The 27,773-nt window shown below is 48.0% G+C and overlaps 1 protein-coding gene across 2 annotated transcripts; it reads left to right on the top strand.

Annotated features, from left to right (window-relative positions):
* Nucleotides 1–1,305: 1,305 nt before the first annotated feature.
* STK40 (serine/threonine kinase 40) lies at nucleotides 1,306–27,648 on the top strand. Of its 2 annotated transcripts, none has more exons than XM_035119343.3 (11): nucleotides 1,306–1,388; nucleotides 14,578–14,691; nucleotides 16,911–16,996; nucleotides 17,301–17,444; nucleotides 18,595–18,822; nucleotides 19,395–19,447; nucleotides 21,964–22,079; nucleotides 22,300–22,444; nucleotides 22,546–22,665; nucleotides 23,569–23,653; nucleotides 24,451–27,648. In XM_035119343.3, the coding sequence occupies exons 1-11, from the start codon at nucleotides 1,385–1,387 to the stop codon at nucleotides 24,667–24,669; spliced, it is 1,314 nt and encodes a 437-aa protein (XP_034975234.1). In that variant the 5' UTR covers nucleotides 1,306–1,384; the 3' UTR covers nucleotides 24,670–27,648. The 2 variants fall into 2 exon arrangements, with proteins under 2 accessions (XP_034975234.1, XP_034975235.1); XM_035119344.3 differs by lacking the exon at nucleotides 1,306–1,388 and adding an exon at nucleotides 7,358–7,604.
* The last annotated feature ends 125 nt before the right edge of the window (nucleotides 27,649–27,773 follow it).

Genomic DNA, 27,773 nt, shown 5'->3' on the forward strand with positions numbered 1-27,773 from the left:
CTCCCTGGAGTCTGTTGTTTGCACAAGTGGCAGTTGAGGCTCCCATAGAGTGAGTCATGCTTGCATGATGCAAGTGCTCAACTGAGAGAGAGCTGCTGTTTGTCCTTCCTCCTCCTGCCCCCACCACCCAAGCATGACTCACCAGGAGCAGTTACAAAAGTGGCTGAGGGTTGCTCTGGGTTACTTGCTTGTCACCATTTATTAAAAAACTAGTTAAGAGATATGGCAATTTGAGGCTGCCAAATAAGGAGCAAGCAAAGGCCCCATCAATATTTTTTTACTGCATTTGTTGCCCACCTTTTTTTCTCCAAGGAGCTGAAGGTGGTGTAAAGGACATGGTTCTCGTCATTTAATCCCCACAACAACCCCCTAAGGTAGGTGAGGCTGAGAGGTAGTGATTTGCTGAAGGTCACACAATGAGCTTCATGGCTAAGTGGGGATTTGAACCCTGATCTACCAGGGTGTTGTACCAGACTAGGATCATGGAGACCAGGGTTCAAATCCCTACTCGACCATAAAACATGTGCGCCGCCTTGAGCGTCTGAGAGGAAAAGGTGGGAAGATAAGAGTTATAAAAATAAATAAATAATAAAGCCCCTTTTCCTTCTAGGAGCAGAGCTGGTGGAAAGGCCGGGCCAGGTTTCTCATGTGTTTTGCTTTTTTAATAAACGGAATAATTAATTATATTTAAACACGTTGCTCCGAGAGAGAAATACTGTAATACAGAATTAGTTACAGGTGGGTAGCCGTGTTGGTCTGAGTCGAAGCAAAATAAAAAAATTCCTTCAGTAGCACCTTAAAGACCAACTAAGTTTATATTTTGGTATGAGCTTTCGTGTGCATGCACACTATTAATCACACTGTGTATCTGAAGAAGTGTGCATGCACACGAAAGCTCATACCAAAATATAAACTTAGTTGGTCTTTAAGGTGCTACTGAAGGAATTTTTTTATTGTAATACAGAATGATTGATATAGTCCATCTGGCATTTAAAGTGACGTCAGCCGGAGCCTGCCAATCATACCTTGCGCCGGCCTTTCATTCGCCCTCGAGTAGGTGAGGGGCGGGGCTGATTTCGCACCGAAGGGAGGGGTGCGGGCCTCTCGAGCTCACCAATCCTGTACCGGCACTCCCCGCCTACTTCCCCCCTTCCTCTCTTCCGCCCGGCCTTGCTTCTGCCGGCGCCATCTTTGACACAGGCAGAGGCTCCGGGGAAGAAGATGGCGGCGGCGGCGGCTGTCTGCGGGGGCGTGACCGGCGTTGGCGATGACGGCAGCGTCGCGTCACGTCCGTTGTCAGGTGGCGGAGTCGAAGAGCCCGAGTTGACTGGGACAGGCGAGAAGTGGACGGTGGCCGGCGGGGCCGGGCCCGGAGGCGGCGGCGATGGGTAAGAAGGGGCAGGCCGCCCCCTGCCTGCCCACCTACCCCCACCGCGGTGCGCGCGAAACCCTCTCTTTCCCGGGGCGGGGGTGAAGAAGGGTAGGTAAGGTTGGAGTGGAGTCTGCTGGCAGAGGGCATGGCTGGCTGGCTGACCAGCTGGTGTCCTGAGCAGGAGCCCTTCCCGCAGCCTCTCCTCCTCCTCCCCTACGGCAGCAGCTTTCGCTCTTATGAATGGCTCAGCCGCGGCAGCCCAGTAGGGAATGGAATGGAGTCTCCTGGCAGAGGGTCTGGCTGACAAATCGGCGTCCTGTAGATGAGCCCTCCCCGTCCTCCCGCGGCGGGAGCTTCGCCTCTCGTTCAAGGGCCAGCCACAGCAGCCCAGCCCTCTACGTACTCCTTGGACTCCCGTTGCAGTTGGCGCACAGGCTTTCTTGGGAGTAAGCTTCACTGAGCTCCACGGGGTGGCCTTCCCAGGAAGGCTGCTTAGGGCACGTAGGACTGCAGGCGGCGCGGAGCCGAGGGGGTTAGTAGACCTGGCATACGGTGTTTAGGGCGGCGGAGAGAGGGACGGGGAATCGGGGAGGGGGGACCAACGTGCCCCTTTGCAAGCTTTTTGGTCGGTAAGCCACCACGCCCCTCCTTCCCCATCTCCGGCCTCTCACTGGGATACGGGTTTGCGGAGACAACCCCCTGAACACCTCCGTGGCGGAAATCAATCGCTCATCACCGGCATGGAGGTCCCCCCCCCCCGCCGCCGCCGCCGCCGCCACAAGAAGAAACGCTTGAAGACTCTCCCTCTGTTCCTTGCAGGGCGAGGACAGAATTGCTTTGGCCATGGCTGCTTCTCTCCCTCACCCTCAGGTTTGCCCTCGTCTGCAGTCTGGCCTACTCCTCCCTTTCAGAAACCGGCCCCCTGCTCACTGATGTTGCCCCTCTACTTTGATCCTTTCATCTTGTTCTCTTGCATCTCTCTTCATACACACCCTGCTGGCTGCTTTGGTCTCATGTCCATTTAATGCTGTTGCAATCAGAAAAATGGGGGGGGCGTTCAAGCCCTCTTTTCTCTCTTTCCCTGCCTGCCCCCAGCTGAGACTCCCTCCACTCCCTTGCTTTGTTTCCGGCATGTGCGCTGCTTCAGCTTCTCTACCTGGCCCCTTGTAGGGCTGCTGCAGCATGCCATAATTTCCCACACTGCCATCCCTTCCTGCTCTAGAGATCTGTGCTTGGCTTTGCTGGTTTCTCTGGATGGGGATGATAGATCAAGGAAAGGCTGCAACCCATGAGGGCTTTCCTGTGGTGGTGCTGAGTGCTGGGCAGGAAGGAAGGACTCTTGGCCCAGGAGTGGCTGGCAGCCCACATGCAGTCAAAAGAGCACTTTTTCAGGGGGTTGAAGTAGGGATGAAAATAATCCTTGTTCGGGAATGACAGGTGGGCTCCTTTGCAGAGTGAAGAGAAATATGAGGGCTCAGGCAGCCTTCACCCTGCAAAACAGGCAACTTGTTTTGTGTATAAAAGTTCTATCAGGAGAATTTGCTTTTTGCCCCCTGAGAAAGCGTGGTACCACAGATCAGGATAGTCTTTGTGGTACCCTCTGGATGCTATTGGATTACAGCTCCCATCAGCCCCACTCAATGTGGTCAGCGTTCAGGGACGACTATCGTTGGATCTGGCGGGAACCTGGCTATGCCCACCTCTGCCATTGCAAACCATTATCTCTGCTTATTAGTGAGCATGGCTACAGTGCTATAGAGTTTTTGAAGCACTTCACCATCATTATCTAAACATGATTAGCTACAGCTACTATCTCAATGTGGCTTATGTGGGAGCTGAGTCTGAAGGAAAAAAAGATTGGCAGTGGCCATTGTAGGAGATGAGATATTGGGGGGGGGGGCTTCCACTATACTTGCTCCTCTCAAATGAGAATAATGGCACTTGTGTTCCATGATGCAGAAAAAGATGGTGCAGCGCTTTGGCACCTTAACAGCTCCTTGCTTTCTGCTGTGGCTCCACTTGACAGCTGTGGGGGAAGTTCACAGGTCTGCCGCTGGCTAAAATGTTGAGGTGGGACAAAGTTTTCCCAGTCCTCTGACTCTGGTGTCATCAGTAGCTGGAGCAGGGGTGTAACCCTCACCTCTGCTCTGTCTCTGTCTCCAGAAGTCTATGTAAGCAAGTTCCCTTAATGAGAGAAAGCTATAGGAATTCTACTAGCAGCTACTCGAATAAGATTTTTTGGGGGAATATATGGCAATTTGATGCTCATGTCCAAGAACTTGAGATATCTTTGACCTAGGACTTGAAAAAGCTTTCCAGCCCCAGAGGGTCACTGTGTAGCTTTTTCACAGGTCTTCAGCATGTGGAGAACTATGTCTTCTTAGGTCTTCTGATCTCTCTCTTTCTCTCCTTGTAACATTTGTTTTTAATTGCAAATATACATATTGAGCACAAATAGAGTAAGCCTTTCTCCTCTGTAGGCATACTTTGCCTCCGATTCCATTGTGTGATTTTGGACAAGCTTGCCTTATAGAACAGGCCCAGAGTTCAGAGCTTGCTCTCATTGTGAGGACCACACACTCTTCCCTTTTCAACCTGAAGCTTCTCTGAGCTGCTTCTCTGCTCAGTTCTTCCTTTTTCTTGTCACGTTGATAATGCTGCAACTTAAGGTGTGGTTTTATAGTAAGGTGCAATCCACCACTTCAGATGGAGAGAAAGGTTGAGAGACTAGGCTTCATTTTACAGTCCTCTTTGCAGGTAGTAGCACGGTTGTGTCTGCTGGCTTGCAGACCCAGCCATAGCATTGTAGGAAAGTCAGGTACAGTGGTGCCTTGACTTACGAATTTAATCCGTTCCGAAGGCACCTTCGTAGTTTGAAAAATTCGTAAGTCGAAAAGCGCCATTGGAAACGCAATTTCCCATAGGAATGCATTGGAAACAGAACAATTCGTAAGTCGAAGCAACCCCATCTAAAAATTCGTAAGTAAAAAAAAACCTATCTAAAACCGCTGCAGTTTCCGTTTGGATGTTGAGAAATTCGTAAGCATGCGGCCATTTGCCCCATTCGCAAGTCGAAAAATTCGGTTGTCGAGTCATTCGGAAGTCGAGGTACCACTGTAATGATACCCATGGTGGTGATCTGTAGAAATCATTGGCATTCCGGTCACCATACACAGAATCTGTGTAGCTTATAAATCTTGACAACTTTTTTTTTAAAAAAACTCTCTGATTTCTGATAGCTTCTATGACACTTGGATATGCTCTGTAATTCTGATGGGAAGCTGGGGGGCAGGCAGTGAGAGGAGCTGATTTATGGGCATAATGAATACATCTGATATCGTGTGCTTGAGGTCGTTACGGAGGAGTTAGTCAGGTATAGAGCTAAAATCTTAGCTGTCAGAGATGAAAAACTTGGCTTCCTGTGTCTTCATGTGCATGAATGAGAATGAGAAAATGAAAGGCAGGCCATGTAAATACATCCTGTGGTTTGCTTCTGGTTATGTGTTAGTTCACGGGCAGGCTGCATAGCACTTAACCTGATGTGCTTTTGTGGGGTCTATGTGGCATTCTGAGCGTTCTGGTCTTCCTTTTTAACATGATTCTAGCCCTGATTGCAGCGCTACATCCCAAAAGTAAAAAGCTGTAGAAGCATTATTGTTTATTAAATTTGTTAGTTGCTTTTTTTTTGCCACAGCAACTCAAAATGACTTAGAACATTTTAAGCAAAAAAACAAAAACACAGGTTAAAACCAGCAAAGAAAAATCTCTACATTAGCCCCACCCGTGCAAAAAGCCATAGATAATTAGAAGCCAAAGGCCTGGATAAAAAGGAATGCTTTTGCCTGTCACAGGAAGATTTGTAGTGATGGCACCAGGCAACCCTTCTCTGTAAAATACAATCAATCAGAGCCCAAAGTAACAGAGTCAAAGTGTGCGTTTGCACACATGCACATATATTTGATTTTGATCTCTAAATCCATATAGCAAGATATTTTTCCAAGGCTGGTTCACATTTGTCATGGGTATCATTTTTCAAATAAATGCAGTGTTTTTGCCAATGGCTGTTGGTCTTCTGATCTGTTTAGATAGATGAAGCTGCTTTATGCTGGCTCATCAAGCCTACTACTGTCTAGTCTGATGACAAGGAATGTGGAGACCTCCAGATGGTGTTGGGCTCAAGCTCGTATCGGCCCCAGCTAGCACAGCCAGTAGTCCAGTATGATGGGGGTTATAGTCCCACAATATCTGGAGGGCACCATGTTGGTTGTTCCATCTGGCATGCAGCTCTGTGGTTTCTTTCCTTCCTACGGTAGCCTTCTAATCGAAGGTGCTAACTAAAGATTGAACCTGGGACTTGCATGCAAAGCATGGACTCTGGCATTGAGCTGTGGTTCTCCCCCACGGACATGACAAGCATAGCTGGTGTACTTCTATTTCAGTGCATTAGCTCCACAGGGGGTCCAGGCCTTTTCTGTGTTGGCTCCGCTTGTGGAATGCTCTCCCCAGGGAGGCTCACCTGGCACCATGGTTTCATATCTTTAGGTGCCACCCAAAAACATTCCTCTGTTAATGATCTATGGCCTCTTAAAGTTGTGTGTGTTAATATATTTTCTCCTTTGTTTTAATTGTATGCATGTGATTTTTGTTTTGTTTTGTTTTTGTAAATCACTTTGAGTTTCTAGTAGCAAGAAAAAGGGACAAATACATTTTCTTAATAATAACAATAATTATAGCTCCTCAATGAGAAACTTTGGTGACTGATAGCACAGAAACCTGTCCTTCTTGAAACAGGTGCCTGACCCAGGACGGGTGTGCACAGGTCAGTGGTTCTGTTTGGGCTGCAATTAATTTGCTCTAGGAGAGGCAGCAACCAGATTAATCAATGCCTCCTGTGGTTCCCCACCCCCACCCCACAGACCACTTGAAAAGTGATGCAGGTCTTGGCGGACCACGTGATGTTTCTGCCTATTGTAGTAATTGTAATATGCTGTGCTAGACACTGGGTTTTTGGTTTTTTTGCATTGCTTCTTTTACTTCTCATATTTGGGTTTTATTGTATTGCAATTTGAATTCAAATTTTAAGATAGTAAAACACAGCGTAAGAAATAAGCAATGCAAATACGATTAAAAACAAATAACAATATTGAATGTGATGGATTGCCACTATCCTGTTTTCAGCCACAAATCCACAGGCGCACCTCAGACCACCTGACAGGGCTCAGAGATCACTGGTGGTCCACAGACCACATTTTGGGAACCCTTGATGTATCTGTTCTTCAGGAATCCCCAAGTAGCAAAGCTAAGGAAATCTAGGTGCACAAGTTGGGCCCGGAACAATTTAACTTCACATAACTTCAGACCCCCTTTTTTCCGGGCCTGGGGTCCTTTGTCATGGACAAGCAGTTGTGTCCCCTCACTCGTGCTTGGAAAGGTCTGTTTGCTCCATATGCCTGGGTCTTCCACATTGCTTTCTGCCTGTCATCTGGCCCACAGAGACCACGTTTTTCTCTGAGGATTGGTTTTTCAGTGAGTTTCTCCTCTAAAGTTCCACATGAGGCTACAGAGCGGAAAGGAAACGTTTCCTGGCCCCATCCTTCAACCAAGAGGCCAAGGGCTGTTTGGGGGGTTGTGCTTGCTGTTGGAATCTTTTGTAAGTCATCTTGAGACGAATTCAATCGAAAGGCAAGTTATAAATAAAACAACAAGGGACTTCTGAAAAGAAGGCCTTCCCTCCCTTTCAAACTCTTATTGGTTGAAGTGCCCATTTAAAACTGGCTTCTGGCTCAGGGGCTGAAGGTTTTGGAAGAGTGCAGCTGTTAGGTATCATGACCAGGCTGGCTTACTATTCTCGAGTGCCATGGCCTTCCTCCACTCGCCCCAATCTCCTTATCCGTATGACCAAATGTGGGCAAGCTTTGTGGCTTGCTCTGAGCTAAACTTGCCAAACCCACATAGCTGGCATACCTTCGGCTAGTGAACGGCGCTAAAATAAGTTTGACCAGCAAACGGCCCACTGGGTTGCTGATGTCCCAAGGAAAACAGAGTTTTTGCCTTTGAACAACAACTGGGGCATGCGTAAATATTATTTTGGGGAGACATTCTGCAAATTTTCTGGAAAAAATACATTTATTTCTCCCCCTCCCAGCTGCTCTAAATCTATGGAAATCTGATTTAGCATGTTTGTTTGCCTAATACTGCAATTCTAACAATGTCTGCTGGGGCTTACTCCCAGGTAAGTGGGGTTAGAATTACAGTCTTGAAGTTTTGTTTGTTTGTCTTGTTTATTCACCTATCATGTTCCTTTTTTGAGCTGTAAGTTTCCTTCTCCCCCCACCCCAGTAGCCCAAGTCGGTGAGCAGAAATTTTGGGTTGGGGGAGACCAATAAAGTGCTGTTAGCATGGCTTAAGTGTCATAGTTGGGGGGGGGGAATCAAAACTTTACTTGGAAAATATTTTTATTGACATACTGTACGCAGAAATACATTAAGACCTGACAGCTCAGTAGCATATGCTTCCCACAAATCATTGGATTTTAACAGCACTGTCCTAGGTCTGCTTTTTTGCAGAAGCGAGTCCCACTGTGAGTCCCACAGTGGAACACAGTGGAATTTACTTTTTATAAAGTGTGTTTAGGATTGCAGCATGAAGGGGAAATGAAGGCTCTGAGGACTGTTAACATTCGGTATAGTACTCATTTTAGAATGTCTGAAGAGCTCTGTGCATAAATATATGTGCTTCCTAAGTATAGTCACCTAAATATCATAAAATTAAAACATTGGTTTTAGGTGGTATTGTATCTGTCCCAGTTGCCCAATCTGAGTTGTGTCTGTTCCTTATATTACCAATCTTATGAAGCAATGCATTTCTAAAAGTGGAACATTTTCCATCGAAAAAATTAACAGTGGAAAATTTCCTACCCAGCATCACTACTGAGGAAGAACTTTACTTTGCACAGAGTTTTTTGTGTCTCTGTGTAATGAGTATGTCAGCATGCATACAACTTTTTGCTTTTTACCCAGGTGAGTTCCTTTGAGATTTTGACTGAGGGAAAAGTCTTTGCCCTCTGACGAACCTTCTTATCACAGCCTTTAGCCTATCAGTGAATGGGATCTGATCAAAGTACATATTGGATTGGTCAGACAGGGGCAACCAGAGGTTGGCATTTTCCTTGCATGGGTTCACCAGTAAGGTAATTAATATTTGTGTCATCAGGGATCAAACCTCCTGTTTAAATATCTTTATCACCTTTGGGGTCAGCAGTTATGTGGCAACGCAACATGCAAAAACTGCACGTTCCTGCAGCTGAGTTATGGTTGATAGTGTCGTTGTGACAAAAGGCTGAAAGGGAGACCTGTTTGCTAATCCCATTTTTTATTAGTCACCAAAGAACACTTTGGGGGTGTATTTTCAGTGGCATAATGGGGCATCAAGCTGGAGTTCCATTGGCGGTGAGAGCTACCAAACAGTGAGCAGGACTTTGCTAAGAAACGTATACGCAGTTGCAGATACGTAATCCTGTTCTGTGTTTCGGGTGCTCTGTGGCAGCATGCAGTGATTATCAGGGCTAGGAAAGTATCATTGCAGTGCAGAGGCATTGGAATGTTGTGATACTTTTAGGTACCAGAGTATCTCCCAACTGTAGGCGCAGGTTAGACTGATGAGATGTAGAGAACTGAACAAGATATACCTGTATGTTTGCATGTGAGTGGAGAGGATATATTCTTACATGCCACTCAGGGTTCTCTTGCATAGGATTAGAAGGGGACTAGGGGGTCACTTAGCCCAATCCCCTTTACAGCAGATACAGCTTCCCAGGCAGACAACTGGCAGTCTCTGCTTGCCTTAAACAACTCCAACAGAGGAGCCCATCTCTGCCCAAGGTAATATTACCGCTGGGGCGTTCCTCATGATGTTTAGCTGAAATCTTCTTCCCTGTCATTTCCACCTCTTGATACTCATCCTTCATAAGATGTCTGTGCATAGTGGTAAGCAAACCAGGCCTTCACTGGTCTGTCCTGACTGGTGACAACCAGAGAGTTTCATCACAGCCCTGAAATCTTCCAGGTCCTATCTTGTGAATATGAATACTCCAAAATCTGCAAGCTACTCCACCTGCCCAGCTGGTAAAGAGAAGGTCTCACCAGAGATTTCCTATCATACATGGAGATAGCCATCTTCAAATATCTGAAGGGCTGCCACATGGAAGATGGAGCAAACTGTTGCTCCAGAGGTTATGACCCGCATCAACAGATACAAATTACAAGAAAGGAGATTCCGACTAAACAGCAGGAAGAACTTTCTGATGGTAAGAGCTGTGGAACAGACTCCCACAGAAGTTGGTGGAGTTTTTAAAGTAGAGGTTGTGTGGCCATCTGCCAGGGATTCTTTAACTGTGATTCCTGCATTGCAGGGGGCTGGACTTAGATGACCCTTAGTTTCTCCCAACGCTACAATTCTATCATTCCGCGAGACCACCTTGGATAGAACTTTTAATCCAGAGCAGATCTTCTGGTCCTGCCAGTCTGTCCCCACCATTTCTGGAACACCAGAGAAGAGACATAACTTCCTAAGCGCCGGAGAGGTAGTTGTGCGATGTATGGCACAGGCGGCACTTGAGTAAGGCCAACCTCGTTCGTGTTGGGCCCTGCCTTTCCTCTTACCCCTTCCCTCCCCTCTGCTTGTTCCTACTGGGCTGGTTTTATGAATCGATGGGTATGGGGCCTGTAGGATGATGAGTTGTCATGATGGCAGAGGTAGTTGATGGCGCATCTTGAGCCCTGTTCAGCTGCTATTTAAGCATGTAACTTGGCACGTGAGAAGCTTGTGGGGAGCGTGCTAGCTCTTCCCACCCCACCCCAATTTTCAATGCTTTCCACTAGTGTTCCAGAATGTGCAGAGATGAGGTTTCCTGCTACAGACAGCTTCTCTTCAATTTGTGGAAGGTGATGAAAACAAGCCAGGGGCACAGCTACTGTGTTTGTCATGTGGTAACCATGCTTAAACAATGGCCTGAGTGGGGCTCTAATCTCTAGTTTTCCAAAGTCCCCAGTTCTTCTGTTTTCCAGCTGCATCAGCCTTTGTTCAGGGCTGGAAAAATCCAGACACCTGATGATAGGTACCGTATTTGATTCTGGTGCCTAGAAAGTCAAAATACTGAAATTGGCCTAAAAACATACTGCTGGCACCAAAAAGCCAGATGATGTCACCTAAGACCAACTTTCACCCACCTGGTGCCCTCCAAATGTTTTGGACTACAACTTCTCATTAGCCCCAACCTCTTTTATGCTCCCTGAGTGGGCTTGGTGAAGCCTGCTTAAGTCTTTTAAATAACTTCTGCACCTTTGGTCATCTGGATGGTGAAGGCCATTAGACAAGAGTTTCCTGGTCCATGACAGATTCACATTGGCTCACTGCCTATCCAAGAGAGCTTTTTAAAAATACTTACTTACTTACTTACTTACTTATTTTTAAGCCTGCCTCAACTTTGTGCATCTTCTGTATGTTGACGGTCCCATGCACAATCCCTAGCATCTCAGGGCGCTCGCCAGCATGCACCGCATCTCCACTACAGCTGCCAGAAGGATATTGGAAATTTCCACTTCCATTTTAATCCTCTGAATTCCATAGTTAGTTGAAACAAGCTAGTTTCATAAACTGTGGCTTTAAGCTGCCTTTTCCCCATTGACGGTTGTTAAGGCTAACCACAGTTTGTTGGGGTTCAGGCAGCACAGAAAGCTATGCTTAATGTAAAATGCAAGCCAAACTCCCTGCTGCTTCTCTGTACCAAAGGCAGGGGAGGGGAGGGGCTGGCTGCAATGCCTGCTCGTAATGCAAAACTTTGGTTTAGATTTACATCCGCACCAGGTCGTCTTCTGTATCCCATATCCGTTTGCTTACTTCCCCTGCAGCAGATGGCATTGCCATCAAGAACCACTCTTGCCATGCTCCTCTCTTTATTAGGAAATATTTCCTTCTAAGGATGCATCAATATTTATTGGGTGGGACTGCACGCGTGTCTCCTCATTCCTAGGCACATTTTTTTCTCCAGGAATTGTTTAGGGATGGGGAACCTGTGGACCTCCAGTTGTTGTTGTATTCCTGCCCACATCAGCCTCAGCCAATAATTAAGGAGGATGGGAGTTAAACTCCTCACTCTGTCCCTGCAGTGCTTTATCTGCGATGCTGCCTCTCTTCTCCCTAATAGCAACTACTGTACGGACACCCTGATAGCTTTGAGGGCTAAAAACACAGTTCTCCTTGTGTGGCTTTGCCATCACCCTGAATAGCTGGGCTTTGTGGCATCTTCAGCATCTCTGAAACGGGGTTTCCTTGTGCAGAACTTGCAGGCCAGTTGTGTTGCAGATTTTGGAAGCCAAGAGGAGGCAGCCAGAGGGTGGGCTATGGTTCAGTTGCAGAAGGCGCTGTGCTTGGCTGGCTGCTCCTTGCAGGCCACGCAAAGTGGAATGAAGCAGATGTTTACTTTTGCTCTTTGGAGGCAGCCAGATCCAAAGCTGGAGGCTAAAGTGCAGAGAACAGCTGGCTTTGAATCAGGCTGCAGCATTTGCTGCCTTTCCCAGCCACGTGCTTGTGCTTTTGGCATCACAATACCTGCATTTTGGCACCTAGAAAAGCTGTGTCCTGCAACCTGGATAAATTCTGCCAGTTACATATTTTCCTCTGTCTCTGCCGATGGTTGCAGCTCAAACCTCAGGCAGTAGCAGTGACTGCTTAGCTCTAAACCCACCCACCCCTCCAAAAAAAAAAAAAAAACTTTGAATGCCTTTACCGGACATAGATTTCCTCGTGGATTGTTGTGAGTGGAAAAAATAGCTTCGTATTTTAAAAAAAAATAGTTTAGCTTTTCCAGGTTGCTGAATTCTGTCCTGTGTTTGGGTGATCTGACATACGTTGCTGCTCCGAGCTCTCCTGCATTGGCTGGTGCTCTATGGAGTCTTTGCTGTTGAGTTTATGATTCTCAGACTGGAAGAGATGGGCAGGCAAAGCTGGCCAGGGAGACATGTTCTTGTGTACCAAGTAAACTCAGAGAGGCGAATGGGAATGTGTTGTGAGATTTTCGGTGGCTCTTTTGGTATCACGCATTCTCCCCTTTGACCATAATAAGGCAGTGCCCCTCTGCCTATTCTCCACATGAACAAACAGATCTTCTTCTCCCATAATCTCTGCCACCAAGTATCAGCTGAAGGCAGGTGACAGCAGCTCTTGGTGGGTTGGCTGGGCCCACAGTTTCACCATAGCTTCTGTGTATTTGTTTTATCAGTGAACTTTCACAGGGTGAGAAGCCCGAGGGGGATCCCGGCCAGATTCCCCCATGGGCTCCCTTTGTTCCTCTTTTCATAGAACATAAACCACTGCTGGGAGATCCCCTTGGCCCCTTGCCACCTGGGCGGCTCTCCGTCCTGGCAAGGCTGCAGCAACAGCTGACATTTCAAGTTTGATGACAAATGGTGCCCGCCAGGAGTCTCCAGGGAGAAGTGACTCATCTCCTCTGCGTGCCTGTCAACTTCAGCAGCGTGGGAACCTCTCTCGTATTTCCCCATCATGTCACATTATGCTCAGTTGCTTCAGCCTTGGGTGGTGGTCCTGTGCGCCGGGGACCGAGCAGGTTCACAGTCCTCATTTTGAAATCCCTCTTGTGTTTCCAAAGACCACCCTCAGCCCTATTTTCCTGGACGTGTGTAGGGTGATGCCTCTTAAGGATGGTGAATGTGCTTTCAATTCAGCCGCCATTCCTTGGGCTCTTGGCTCCAGAAGCTGCAACGTGGGCAGCCTCACTCCCACTGTTTCAGTTTGTGGCCACTGCTGGTTCATAACGGGAGCACGTGGGCCTTTTTACATCTCATCCTATTTGACTCAACCTAAGAGGCGGTGCTCACATGATTGGTGCTTTTCTGTTCTTGTATGAAAAGTGCAAATGTGCTTGGATTTTGGCTGTGATTGACAAAGCGACAGTCCTATATAACAAGGCTGTGGCAGCTGCTGCTGCAGCTGAGCTTGTTTTGTCTGTGGATCACTTGAGGCCAAATGGGGGAAATCTGATGTCTGGTCCTGGGCACATTTAATTTCTCTTAGCCTTTGGTTTGCCTGTATGTTTCATCTGCAACCTTTGCCCAGAGTTGGCATTATCTGGTGGCTGTGAGTGCATGGCAAAAGCACAAGGGAATAAAGAGGGTAGCACAGCCATCTTTTCCCAGGGGCTGTCCCTGGCAGGGATGAAATAAAGTAGGAGAGTGTTGCATTTATTGACTCGAGGGCAGTGTTTAGAATTAGCCAGGCACCAGTCGCACTTTGCACCTTTAAAGCAAGATGAGTGTTGCAACCCCAGAGTTATTAGCGACTGGACTTAATTGTCAGGGGTCCCTTTACCTTTTTATGGAGCACTTGCGACCAAGTGAAGCTGCCTAGATGCTAGGATGGTGCCTGACATCTCCATCATCTGGGGATCAGTGTATCTGGACTGTTTTCACACACTAATACCCCCCATTCTGTAGAATTCTATCACTTTTTTATAGGCACAATTAGAATGAATTTCTGGAACCAAAATGTTTTTCTGTGCAGCTTGATCAGGAGCAGTCACTATTAAGAAAAAGGTTGGAATAGACCAATATTTACATGGACGGTCTCTGGATCAAGTGGCTTTTCTTCTTTAAGTACTCAAAATTCTTAACCTAGCTCAAGGTTGTCATCTGAACTAGCCAGATGTTTAAATGAGAATCAATCTCAGTCAGTCCATTGTTTGAAAATTAAGACTTTAGAGACATTTTACCCCAAAATGGCAACTAGACATTCCATTTTGGTGACTGTAACCTTGGTTTAAAGAGCCATTTGGCACCTAGCTTATATATCTGAGTTTCTAACACTGCTCGAGGAATCACCTTTGCTCCTAGAGCAGGGGTCACCGTTTTAGGACCAGTGCACACATTTTGAATTTTGAGTGAGTACTATAGGTGCCATTCAGAAATAGCTGTTGGCAGGGAGGCACATAACACAAAATTAGAGAGACATGCCAACCTTATGCTACTACGGGAAGTCAGCTGTGTTCTGCGGGTCCTGAGTTTGGAGATCATGCAATACTACACACACACTCAAGGTCGCCTAGGAGATGTGGGAGCATTACAGAGGGAAAGGCTTGAAGGTCAGGGGGCTCCATCAGGGCCTCACAATGAGTGTCTGCTCTCTTTCCCCAGAACTCAGAATGAACCAGCGAGTGTCTGACAGAGGGGGCGGGGAAACGTCCACCAAGGCTTTCTGCCCAGGAATTTCCAGCAGCAACACCAAGCGGGCAGGACCTTTCATTCTCGGTAAGCAGGAACAGAGCCTGTGATCTGCTGCATTGCACCTGGCGAAGGCAGGCTGCAACCTACCCTGCGCTTACTCTGCAGCTGGCGTGCAGAATGCAAGTTAATCAAATGTGCATAGAGCTTGCATTGGGCACAATTAATTCTCTGGCAACTAGGTCATATTCTGCCCACCCCTCTGGCATCTGAGATCCCTCCATATTCAAGCCTATTTTCACAGCCAGGTGGTTTAGGAGCTTGTTTTATTTTTCTAAAATTGGGAAAGGGGGGAATAGGTAAGGTTCTGAAGGAGAGCTCTGTCCCTGGTACCACATTGGTGCTCCTCAGTAGCACACAGTGTCGCTCACCTTACAGCTAAGTCACTGCTGCTTACTGGGAAAGTAGGAGGGGCGAGGTGGTGGTCAGTGCTGTGCAAACACACTGGCAGGGGTGCTGTATTGTCTCTGCTCCTGCTGACCTCCTTGCCCCTCCCACCTCCCTCCTGGTAAGCAACAGAGACTCGGCTGTCGGGAGGTCATTCAAGCACTGCTCCACAGATCTGTCCCTTTCTCCTTTTCATGGCTTGCTGTGTCCGGTGCCCAATCCTGGCCACCTTGTTTCCTTGTGATAGCCCAAGTGCAGCCTCCCAAGGTCCTGTGGTGGTTTGGACTAAGTCATGTTGGCAACCACTGAGCAGCAGGAGGGCTTGTGCCAAAAGTAAAAAACAGCCAGGCTCTTCTGGCATGTGTGATGTTTCTGCCATGATTCAATTCTGGAGGGGGTGCCCTTTCTTGTATCTCCTTTAAAAGACCTAAAATGCTATTAAAATGCAGGTATGCTTTCTCTCTATCTAGATGTGCAATCAAGAAGAATAGTAATTCAGTTCTAAGTTACCTGATACCATTCTGTCTTTATATTTCCTTATTCAGATTAATTCCAGGTTGGTACATACTAAAATACCAATCAATAGCACCAAATACACTTAAGCCCACTACAATGATAATATAATAAGATGAAGTATGGTCCAGGATTATAAATGCAGTCATTAACCATAATCGCTTAAATTAGTTTGAATGGATTATAGCAGATAATATCTAATCCATATTTATTCCTCATAAAGTTTAGAAATAATGTTCAGTGGTGATGAAAACTTTGTCCCCACCCACAGCCCGCCATCTCTTAACTGAATGTTCTCAGTAATCTTGGCAATTTCTACAATAGTCCAAATCTCTAGCAATCACATTTTTGCTGATGTGGCAAAAATGATTGACTCTCCACTCTGCTGTAATCACCATTTTTGCAGCTGACAATAGTTTTCACACTAGCCCCTAATTTTCTTTCTTTACTGTGTCATTCAAATAGCCTACTGACCTCAAGAGAGGATCTAGTGGCATTGTGTAACCTCATGTTAGGCATAATGTGTAGTTAGCTTGTTTTGGAAAAGGATTTAATTTGCAAGCAAGCCCACCATCTGTGGTAGAAATTAGCCATATTTTGAGTACAACACCAGCCGTGATCTATGGGTTTTTAAATATTCCAAACTGCCTGTCTGGGGTCAGATACCACTTGCATAGTTTAATGATTCTCTCCTTTTCCAACAGATGGTTTAAGGTAGATCTCTTGCAAATATAAAGTGCCATATCTGATATAATATATCTGAGCCATTCATTTCTCCCTAAGCTTCTTAAAAAACTATTATAGCTTCCATGCAAATTTTAATAATATACTGTACATTTTTTACTTCTTACCGTAATTTTTTGACACCAGATTATTTGAACTACTGGATTAGTATGACAATACTTCAAAGTCTTACTAACTATTTTTAGAAATGCAACTGTTGAGATGTAAATATTGGAGCCAAATTAGTGGCTTCCTAATTTTTCAAGCTTATCTGTTCCACTCACTTCACTAACACAAAGGGAGACAGTAAAGATAATCCTGGACTTTTTTTTTAATTAAAAAAACCCCTGTATCCCATACTTCCTAAACAGCAGTCACACAAACATCATTTATGTGGCCACTGTTTTCTGTTTCTCTTCATCAACTCTCACTTGGGGCTGCAAAGCATTTGGGCCTCCATGCTCTGAAGCTCTTTGTGACTTACGGAAAGACATGTAATCCATCCCGGGCAGGGAAAGGGAACTTCCTGATGATCAGGGTCGGCAGCTGAACTGCCAGCAGTGAGCAGTGTAGGCGATGAGTCAGAAGAAGCAAAGTTCATTGTTCTGCTTTTGCCTTCTCAGGGCCTCGCTTGGGCAACTCCCCAGTGCCGAGCATCGTCCAGTGTTTGGCAAGGAAGGATGGGACAGATGACTTTTACCAGCTCAAGGTAAACAGCAGGTGGAATCCTTTTTTTCTGGAGAAGAGCTGGCCAGGTTGCCGAAGCATCAGCAGCTGCTGCAGTCTGTGGCCTTGTTCCTTCTGTGATGGTCAGCCTTTAAACCGCTGACACCACAGCACAGAGTGCTGCCAGGGTGCTGCAGCTCTGCTTAAGTCCCCAAAGGTCGAGCACCAGGGTTTCCTTGGTCCAGCTGTAAATATTCCAAGCACAGTTTGATGCTGGAGCTTGTTGACTTTCGAGAAAGGAATGCAATATGTATGTGTTTTCTTTTCTTTGCCTGCTTTCCCCAAAGATCCTCACCTTGGAGGACAGGAATGACAAAGGCACGGAAACCCAGGAGGAGCGCCAGGGAAAGATGCTGCTCCACACAGAGTACTCGCTTCTCTCCCTCCTGCACAACCAGGACGGGGTGGTCCACCACCACGGCCTTTTCCAGGTAAGCACAGCCATCATGGACACACTGGAGTTCTGTATCCCTGCCCAGCCCAACCGGTGGCATGTTCTATCAGCTTTTGCCCTTTGGAGAGATGTGGGGTCTGTGTTCTTCAAAAGACACTGCACACCTATCCAACCACTCAGCCATGTTTTTTCTTGTGATCATGATTGCCCCCATATTTGCTTCACTATTGATATTATAGTGTTTGCAACATGATCCACCCCCAAATGCTATTATGATTATTATGAGCCGCTTTGAGCTCAGTATCTGTTATCTGAAAAGTGGAGTAAGAAATATCTAATCAAATCAAATATATTTTAAAGCTGCTTGCCGAGGCTGCTGGGGCCACAGTGACTCCATGTTTTACAATCATGCTGCAACAATAAAATATCACTCTCTTCAGGCTTTGCTACAGCCTTCAAGTTCTTCTGACTGTAACTTGTTTTACCCGGTTTTAATATGTTTACATTGTTGTAACCCATCCTTGGACTTTATGGTGACGGTAAGAAATCGCAGTTCATAGTACAGACTGCAGGTGACCCAAACTGAAGTGTTTAGGAAGCTCTTCAGTGGAGCATTCAGCAGTTCAACCTTTTGAGTCTCTGGCACATTAGTGGGAAGAATTCCAGCACATTCCAGCAATGAGGCCTTTTCTCAGCACCCCCCACCACCAAACACACACATCCATCCATGTAAATTCAGCACATGACTGGAGAAGGTGAATGGGCCCAGACCTGCCACACATGCTGCTGTTGTGCTGGTGGAAAGAGACCTTTTTGGAAAAGAGACTTTTGAAATAGAAGGGTTGCATTCAGTATTTGTCATACTTGGAATATGCCCATTGAAGTTAATGGGCATGACTGGCTTAGGCCCATTAATTTCAGGGGGTCAACTTTGAGTATACCTTAGTTTCCTCCAACCCCAAAACCGGGCTCTTTATTCCATGTCTTTGATCATGCAGGTGTAGCGTTTGGGGTTGCCTGTGACCTCTTGTGCCAAGGAGTGGTGGCCTAGATAGGGGTCTTGGCTTTTGGGAGCCACACAAGCAGCAAGTATGGGGGTCAGCCACTGATGGAGGGAAAGGCCAGTTTGGCACCATCTCTCCCAGATTAAAATGACACCTGCCTGCATCCTTGTTTGGGTTCCGCAGGACCGAGCCTGTGAGCATGTGGAAGACCTGGAATCCAACCGGATGGTGCGTAAGATGAAGAAGCGCATCTGTCTGGTGCTGGACTGCCTCTGCGCCCATGACTTCAGCGACAAGACAGCCGACCTCATCAACCTGCAGCACTATGTCATCAAGGAGAAGCGCCTCAGCGAACGGGAGACCGTCGTGATTTTCTACGACGTTGTGCGGGTAGTGGAAGCCTTGCACAAGGTAGGGTGTCTCTGCTTGTCTCAGGGAGCTGTGAGGAAGATGTGGGGCCCTTGTGGGGTTTTGGCAGCCACGTGGCTGTGCGGGAGGCCTGGTACTTTGATGGGGGGCGTGGGGTCTGCCGATGCTGAGCTAGAAAGAGTTCTGTGCAAAGCATCTTCTTATATCCAGCTTAGTCGGTGCAAAAGTCTTCAGGTCATAAATGGCCAGGTGAAATGAACAAGTGATATCTTGATCCACTCCATTTTCTGCAAGCACAACTTTAGGGTTGGTGGGGATTGAACTATGCTTTTAAGTTTCTTATCTTACCAGATAATCTACTTTGTTCTTCAGTGGTACCTCTGGTTACGAACTTAATTTGTTCCGGAGATCAGTTCTTAACCTGAGATATCACTTTAGCTAATGGGGCCTCCTGCTGCCACCGCACGATTTCTGTTCTCATCCTGGGGCAAAGTTCTTAACCTGAGGTACTACTTCCGGGTTAGCAACGTCTGTAACCTGAAGTATTTGTAACCCAAGGTGTTTGTAACCCGAGGTACCACTGTAATAGTATAAATTCCCTCTTGTCTTTCTAGAAGAACATTGTGCACAGAGACTTGAAGTTGGGGAACATGGTACTGAACAAAAGGTGAGCCCCCTTTGCAATTTTCATTCTGGAACATTATTTGCAGCTGGTGGGATTTGTGCGGATTGAGGTCGCACACCAAAGAAAGTTGAGCTCCTGTATGTGCTGGGAAATACCTGCCAAGAAAGCTCCCGCTTTTCAGTCTGTGCATCCACACACAAATCAAACAGCAACCTTAGAAGGCAGTGTCTTGTTTGCTTGTTTTTCCCCGGAGGAAGCACTTCAGCCTTCCTTAGGAGTTTAGCGAGGTCACAGGAGAAAGAGTGTAACTTCCAATAGCTGCCACTGCCCTCTCCCTTCCTTTGCTCCCAGACAACTCGGGGTTCACAGTGAGGAATGCCGCTGACAGCTCCATGCACCCCTTTAAATAAGATGTTATCTCACATCAGTAGCTTTTGTATTCATTGCTTGCACACACTCACAGGCTCCACATAATGTGACTCATGTTTCTGGCAAGACTTTGCCTGTTCAAGCCCCTGCCACCCACAAGCACAAGTTATATCTGTTCTGAAACATACAAGGCATACATGTGGCTTCATGCCTGGCTTGTGAACTTCTTGGAGATACTTAAGCTGCTGCATTTGGAAAAAAGGATATTGGGTTAGATCAGGGTCCCCAAACTAAGGCCCGGGGGCCGGATGCGGCCCAATCGCCTTCTAAATCCGGCCCGCGGACAGTCCGGGAACCAGCATGTTTTTACATGAGTAGAATGTGTCCTTTTATTTAAAATACACCTCTGGGTTATTTGTGGGGCCTGCCTGGTGTTTTTACATGAGTAGAATGTGTCCTTTTATTTAAAATGCATCTCTGGGTTATTTGTGGGGCATAGGAATTCATTCCTATTTTTTCCCCAAAATATAGTCCGGCTCCCCACAAGTCTGAGGGACAGTGGACCAGCCTCCTGCTGAAAACGTTTGCTGACCCCTGGGTTAGATGAACCTTTTGATATCACCCACTAGGGCCGCTCTTACACTCCTAAAAATGAAACGCACCTAGTGCCTTTCAGGTGTTTGGGACTGCATCTCTCATAACCCTTTAATGTTGGTCATTGAGTGGGGCTGATGGGAATTAAAGTCCTAAAGTTTTGGAGGGTACCAGGATGGGGAAAGGTGTTCTAGGGAGTTGGGGATGAACGACCCTGAAAAAGGATCTGGTTCGCCCCTGGAAGGTTCTCTGAGTTCCAGCCCTGCAGTTGATTTTCTGAAGTGATATTCGTGGCTCAAAGTGCCTTTCATTGACTTTGGCTCTTTTACCAAGAATGAACTCTTCCTGAGTCGGCCTTATCCCAGGGATCCAGCAGTATTTTTGCATTCAAGGTGTCCACAAGGCAATGTTCTTGCGGGCATGTTCTTGTTTCTGTTGCCCCCGCTGCCTTAAAAGCGCATCAAATAGCCTTGTGGAGCAAGATATGTGAAGCAGGCAAATATCTGTTGAGCAACAGCCTGGTAGTGCAGAAATGCCCCTTCGGGTGGCCCTCGCTCATCCAGGATCACAGTGAGGCAAGTGGTGCCATTTATTGCTCCTTCCTGATCCCCTGTGGGATGAGGTCAGTTTTTGGCTGCCTGAAAACAGCCATTCATACATTTCACAGCTGAAGCACCTTGGATGCTGATCTCCTGATGGCTTCATTGCCAAGAAAACATCGTCATCTGCCAGGAGGACATGGCGGATGTTTATGAGCTGAGGCCGTCCTCCACCCTCGCTCACAGGAGAGTCATCAGGAGCTGGCTGTTTGGAATGCTGACTTCTTTCTTTCTTTTAAAAAAAGTCTCAGTTAATTTAGCCAAAGAACATCCAGGCCTGCTGATTCTTGTGCATTCAGGCCTGTTGCTCCGTCGTCCCTCCCTCCCACTCCCAACTTGTCAAAAGTCCACTCGTATTTCTTGAGTGAAGGTCAATAAATCTGGCACAACCTTTCAGGGGAGTGCCAGACCCCCAACTCCTAGGGGTTAATGCAACGTTTGCCATCTTAGTGCTCTCTGCATTTGTGGAGGACTGAAGGGTGTTTTAGTCCAAAGCGTCTGGAGGGCATCAAGTTGGTGAAGGCTGAATCAGGGCTTTGAGGATGATTCTTCACACTCTGAACATCAAAGTTAAAGCTGAACCTGAGTTCACAAATTTAGGTAGATAGGCAGTGGCATATTTATACAGTGCTTCTCCAAGTTGCTCAGGCCAATATACATGGTCTTGAATCCATACACCCACATGCCCTTGCGTGTGGTAGGCTAGACTGAGAAAGTTACTGACTGGTCTTAGGTCACCCAGAGAGCTTTGCAGCTGAAGGGAGGGTTTGAATTTGTGTCTTCCCAGCTAATCTGCTGCACCACAGTGGCTCTCAATAATTCTGATGTGTATGTCGTACCAAACTCCCCCAAATCCCATGTGGTCCATCCACTGTTGGCATTATTCCTCAGAGTGGCCTTCAGTGTCTTCGTTGACACCCCAGGCATTCATACCACTCCAACACCCCTCACTCGCACCCCGCCGTTACCCGGCCACTAACTTTTTCTCCCCTTCAGGACCCACCGAATCACCATCACAAACTTCTGCCTGGGGAAGCACTTGGTGAGTGAAGATGACCTCCTGAAGGACCAGCGTGGGAGCCCCGCCTACATCAGCCCTGACGTCCTCAGTGGTAGGCAGTAGCATCCTGGGGCAGCCCCCAGACCTTTCTCCCAAAAGGGGCTCCTCCAGGCTTTGCATGAGTGACATCACAGGCATGTGACTCGGCACTGAGCCCCTCCGATGTTGGGCCCAAGACGGGGTGTATGAAGGGAACGTGAGACCACCCCACAAGCTGGTTGCTTAGTGCCTCTCCTTTGTCTTCCTCTTCTTCTTCTTCTCTCTGTTTTCAGGCCGGCCGTATCGTGGGAAGCCCAGCGACATGTGGGCCCTGGGTGTGGTCCTCTTCACCATGCTGTACGGGCAGTTCCCCTTCTACGACAGCATCCCCCAGGAGCTCTTCCGCAAGATCAAGGCTGCTGAATACACCATCCCCGAGTAAGTATGGGTCGGGAGCAGGCCTGGCCACAGGGTTCTGGGCCTTGGTGCCTCTGGTTTGCGTAGCTCCACTGCCCCTCACCCTCGCTTTTTCCTGGCAGAGATGGGCGGGTGTCGGAAAACACTGTGTGCTTGATCCGAAAGCTGCTCGTCTTGGACCCTCAGCAGCGTCTGACAGCCTCCGAGGTGCTCGACTCCCTCAGTTCCATCATTGCTTCCTGGTGAGTGTGGGGGGGAAGGGGAGGGGGAAGGGGATAAAATCCTTCAAAGAGCCCTGCAGATGGATCAGGCCAAAGGCCCATCTCACCCAGCATCTGTTCTCGCAGGCGCCAACCAAATCTGGGGGCAACGTCAGCCCATCTGCTCACCCCTCCAGCCCAAAGCTGGCCTGCGGTGAAGTAGTGAGCTTTGTTGGGAAGGCTGGGTGGAGGAGTCTTTTGTAAATGCTTTGAACATTGGCCAAAAGACACAGGAAATGTTGTCTCAACTTCTTCGGAAGGAACACCCTGGACCATGTCTCTTGAGTATTAATGCTGCATGTGGCATAATTTCACCCTCCTCCTCACCTTGCGCCCTTTGCTAAAAGAGCATCTTCTTGAGCTAAGTTTTATACCCTGTTACAGAAGCCACCTTTACTTACTTCTCAACTAAATGGAGGAGGAGGAAGCACCCAATTTGTGTCCTTCAATGCCCAGCCCAGGAAAAGGCTTGCCTTTCTTGACAGTGGGCACTGTGGAAGACCTCTTACAGTTGTGGCCACCAGGTCTTTAACGGGATATTGTAGAGCTGGCAAAGGACAGCCAAAACGATCCAGGGGATGGAACAACTGCTTGAAGCATGTGCTGGACGAGCGCCTACAGCACTTCCCCCTTTGGTCCACTAATAAAGAAGCACCCATAATAACCATTATGGTCTAGAGGTTGTTGCCCCCCCCCCCAGTCCTGTGCTGCTGCTTCACAGTCAGGTGCTGCTGGCTTGTGCATGCTGAGAAATGGTGAGGTGGGTGGGCAAGGCTCCTGGGTGCAGTGTGTGAGGGTTGCCGTCTTCCAACTGGGGGCTTAGGCCACCTCTGAGGTTGGCACAAATGTGCCGCCTCCTGACCCACCAGCCTGTCTCTCCTGCAGGCAGTCCATGTCCCTGCTGAGCGGGCCCTTGCAAGTGGTGCCTGACATAGATGACCAGGTGGCCAATCCAGAAAGCGCACACGAGGTAAGACCTGCCTGCTGAGCGAGATCACTTGCCCTTGAGGGAGACGGGCTCTGGGGCCTGATTGGATGGTGTGTCTTGCTTGATTTGCATATTTTCTACAAGCTGTATTTGGGGGGGGGGTCAAAGGAGCTCTGCTCCATTCTGAAGCCCCATTCCCAGGAGGCTTGCTCCCAGAGCCACAGAGCTGTTGAGAAATGATGGCTGGGGAAATGTCTTGCTGAGAAAGCTCTCCGAGATTGCGACACATTTTTAAACCCAATTGCAATTTTAATGCAGATTCTTAAGTATTATTAAATGCTACTGGGGATCTGAAGTCAACCTCCTCAGCCTGTCCATGAAATTCAGCTGGTCTCTTGGCCTCCTCTTTTTCTCTCTCTCCACCTGCAGGTGGCCCCTCCCCTTCTTAGCTGACTCCACCTGCCTTTCCTCCAGGCCCCTCCTGCTTTCCCTTTGGCAGTTGGAATATTTGAGGACATTCCTGCCAAATATTAGGAGCCCCCAGATTGTGTTCGAGTGCTGCGAATCTGGCGGCTCCTTGCAGCAGAGACCTTTGCCGCCTCTCAGAGCTTGCTCTCAAGTCATATGCCCACTGCTCTGAACGAATCTGGGATTCCCAGGCACTTGAACATGGAAGGGGGTGGGGAGCAACTTGTGAATGCAGAAAATGAGCCTGGCAGGCTTCTTGGTGTGTGCAGTGGAGCAGTGAGCTTGTGTACAAATGATGGGGGGATGCTGTTGCAAGCAGGTCTGGCCCCCACCTTCCTGGTGGTCTCTAACAGGGCTCCTCTTCCTCGCAGGCGAAGGTGACGGAAGAGTGTTCGCAGTACGAGTTTGAGAACTACATGAGGCAGCAGCTGCTGCTGGCCGAGGAGAAGAACACGCTCCACGAGGCTAAGAGCTTCCTCCAAAAGCGGCAGTTTGGGAACATCCCTCCGGTGCGGCGCCTGGGCCACGACGCCCAGCCAATGAACCCCTTGGACGCGGCCATCCTTGCACAGCGCTACCTTCGGAAGTAGCTCCTCCCACCCCACCATGGGTCTCTTGCCCCTGACGGGGCGTGCGACAGCGACAGCCAGGTCCCAGGATCCCTCACAATGTAGCAGTCTTCCCCTGTGTGCTGAGTGCTCAATGGGCCTCACCTGCTGGGCTTTGCCCCCCAACCCTGGAGGGGGCAGCAAGGGAAAGACCCCAACTGTCTGGGGAAACGGCTGGCGGATTTTAACTCCACACCTAGACAGCTAATCTGCTTTTAATCATGACTCTGAAATCTACCTCTCTGCCTCTTTTTAACCACACTGTTCTCTGGACTGAAATGAGGAGCGGTTTTTTTTGGCAAAGTTTGCCCCCGCAGGCTTCTTTTCTGACGCAGACGTTGGACTGCTGCGGAGACCACGTGGGCCGTGCTTTGCTCTGTCTGGTTTGAATAAGCTTAATCATTTCCCTCTCCTTTCTTCCCTCCCCCCTGGTGGGTTTCATGAAAGTAACTATTTCTTAAACCCCCTCCCCCATACCCTTTGTTCTATTTTTAATTTAACACCTGGTTTGAATATATTTTGTGTAAACGTTGGTTTCGGGCCCTCTGCGTGACCACAGGCTTAGCAAATGGGTTGCCTCCACTACGAGCTTCTCTCCACGTGAGAAAGCCTCGCTCTGCAGATTCTGACCTGGGGAAAGAGTTCCAAACCAGGGGCTGTTTAAAAAAAAAATGTAGCTTTTCTGAGGGCCCAATCCTCCCTTTCCCAATCACTTTAATTATTTGGGGATATCCTGGGAGGGTTTTTGTTTTGTTCTGTTTTCCTTCCTTTTTAAATGGTAGCTTTTGAAAGGTGCAGTAACGTTGCATTAATTCTGTTGACATTTCTCCCTGCCTCCTCCTCACCCACACTGGTACAGCTGAAGGGATAAATCTGTGAAAAATGTGAAAAGGGTTCGCTTGCTTCGTTTTTGTTTTGTCCCCCACCCCCCCCACCCCCGGCTGTCTCAGGTTCAGAAATGCCTGCTGGTCTCCACTCCTTTATGTGCTCTTTGCTTTGTCTTGCCATTGCCATCTTGTCACAGGCAATTCCCCCACCATGGCATTTATTATTATTATTATTTGCGGGGTGGGTGGGCAGGAGTGTTCCCCTGATGCTGTGCAAACAGCAGGTCTTGGTGGGACTGGGCTGGATCATTTCTGAGCCTCGTTTGTTGGAACTGGATGCCTCTCTTGCCAGATAAGCTGTTCTCAAGCAACCCTCCCCTAGGCTGTGCTGCCCCATTTCCACTCCCTTCCCATTTCCGGTCAGCCTTCATCACCCTTTCGAAAATTGTCTCAAAACGTGTCCCCTCTCCACCCACCCTGTTGAACCATTGGGTGCCAGCAGAAGCAGGGTTGCAGTATCCAGGAAGCAACACTGACCTGAGGGAAGTTGGCTCAAGACCTCTGCAGTCTGGCTGGAGTGGGGCTGTTGGATGGCCCTGAGATGAATGAACAAAGTCCTCACCAGCCGAGGACAACGGCCTCCCTTAGTGTGAATGGGCTTACATGGTGCAAAGAGGAGGACTAGCGAAGGTTGTAGATCCTGAAATCGGACTTCAGCACAAGGAATTCTTTTCTACTGACGAGAACTGCAAAAGAATTCTGCAAATCTTGTTTAAAAAAAGAAAGAAGAAGAAAACCAACCAAGTGTAAACTTCCTTGCAGAACCTCTGTGCCTACAATCTACAATCCCCTCCCTTCCCCTCCGTGGGGCAGACTCTCCTTTGGTTGTTCTCTTGCTTTCTCATCGTTGCTAAGTTGGGAAACAGGGATGGAGTTAGGAAAACCCAGGAACAGTTTATTTTGCTCTCTCGCTAGGGGTGGATGGTAAGCAACCCCTCAAAGGTCACCAGCCCCCCATGCACTCTGGCCAAGATACACAGCATAAACCTGTCTATAAGGCATTAGCTCTGTGGATCAAGCCAAAACTGGATCGGTGAACGCTAACAAGCTTAATGGCATCCCTTGCTTGGCCCAGATGGGGGCAGTAAATTTGGGCTCCCATTTCACAGCCCCTTCTGTGGGCCAAACCTCTCCAGGTGAGCCAGTTTCTGTAGCCCCCTGGATCTGGTGTTCCAGGGCCCAGCCTCCCTGGTAGCTTTTGGGACTGTTGCTTGCAACACCATCATAGCCCACAAGATGGAGGAATCCCTCAGTCTGGGGGTAAGATATTTTCCCCACTCCAAAAACTGAGTTGCCCATCTTGTCATCTGGAAGCACATGCGAGGTGTCCTGCTTGAGCGGGGCCTGCACACCTCCAAAATGAACTATTCTGCTGAAGACAGACCCAATGATTTCCCCTTAGCAGTTCCCCTCAGTCCCACCTACAGCTTTCTATGGGGCTCTAGTCCCAGCTGACGTGTTTTCTTAGCAGTATTGGAAGTTGGGGCACAGCCAGCAGAAAGTGTAGGATGACAGGCAAGGTGTGGGCCAGCTTTCGCGATACTTTCTAGTCCACTTCCCAAGCAGGAGGTTTCTGTGGACTTCTCCTCTGCCTGGAATATTTCCTGTGTCAGTAGCAATAGAAACCCCCTGGGCAGGGCCAGCTCTTCCTTCCCTTCTCAGAATTCAGGCAGGGAAGCCTCTGCTCCCTCTGCTTCCTCTCTCTCTCTCTCCTCCCCTTCACCAGTACTGACCATCTTCCCCAGCAGAGCTGGCTGTGTGTTTTGCATTGGGACTCTCTCCATCCTCAAAAAAACATAGCAATACTCGACAGGCTGTCAAGCTGTGTGCTCCGCCCAACTCTGGGCATGGTGATGAAAAGCAAACTGAAAGGAAATGGGGAGTGGGGGTGTGTGGAAATTGGGGTGAGCTGTCTGGGTTGTGTTTTTGTGGATTCCAAGCCGGGTGAGACACCAGAGACAAAAGATCCTATTGTAAAAAAAATTGCAAAGATAATTTGTATAGAGACCTATTTTTGTATTACATCCAACTATTCCTGCATGTCAGCAATAAAATTTCATAATGTAGAACTAAATCTGTATTGTGTTGGAAGGTGCTGGCGACTTTTGTCTGGAGCCAAGCTGTGTGTGTGTGTGTGTGTGTGAGTGTGTGTGTGTGTGAGAGAGAGAAGCACGTGAAAACAGAATTCTGTTTCAAGAG

This window comes from Zootoca vivipara, chromosome 6, assembly GCF_965207765.1.
Source record: "Zootoca vivipara chromosome 6, rZooViv2.hap1.1, whole genome shotgun sequence".
Taxonomy (NCBI): domain Eukaryota; kingdom Metazoa; phylum Chordata; class Lepidosauria; order Squamata; family Lacertidae; genus Zootoca; species Zootoca vivipara.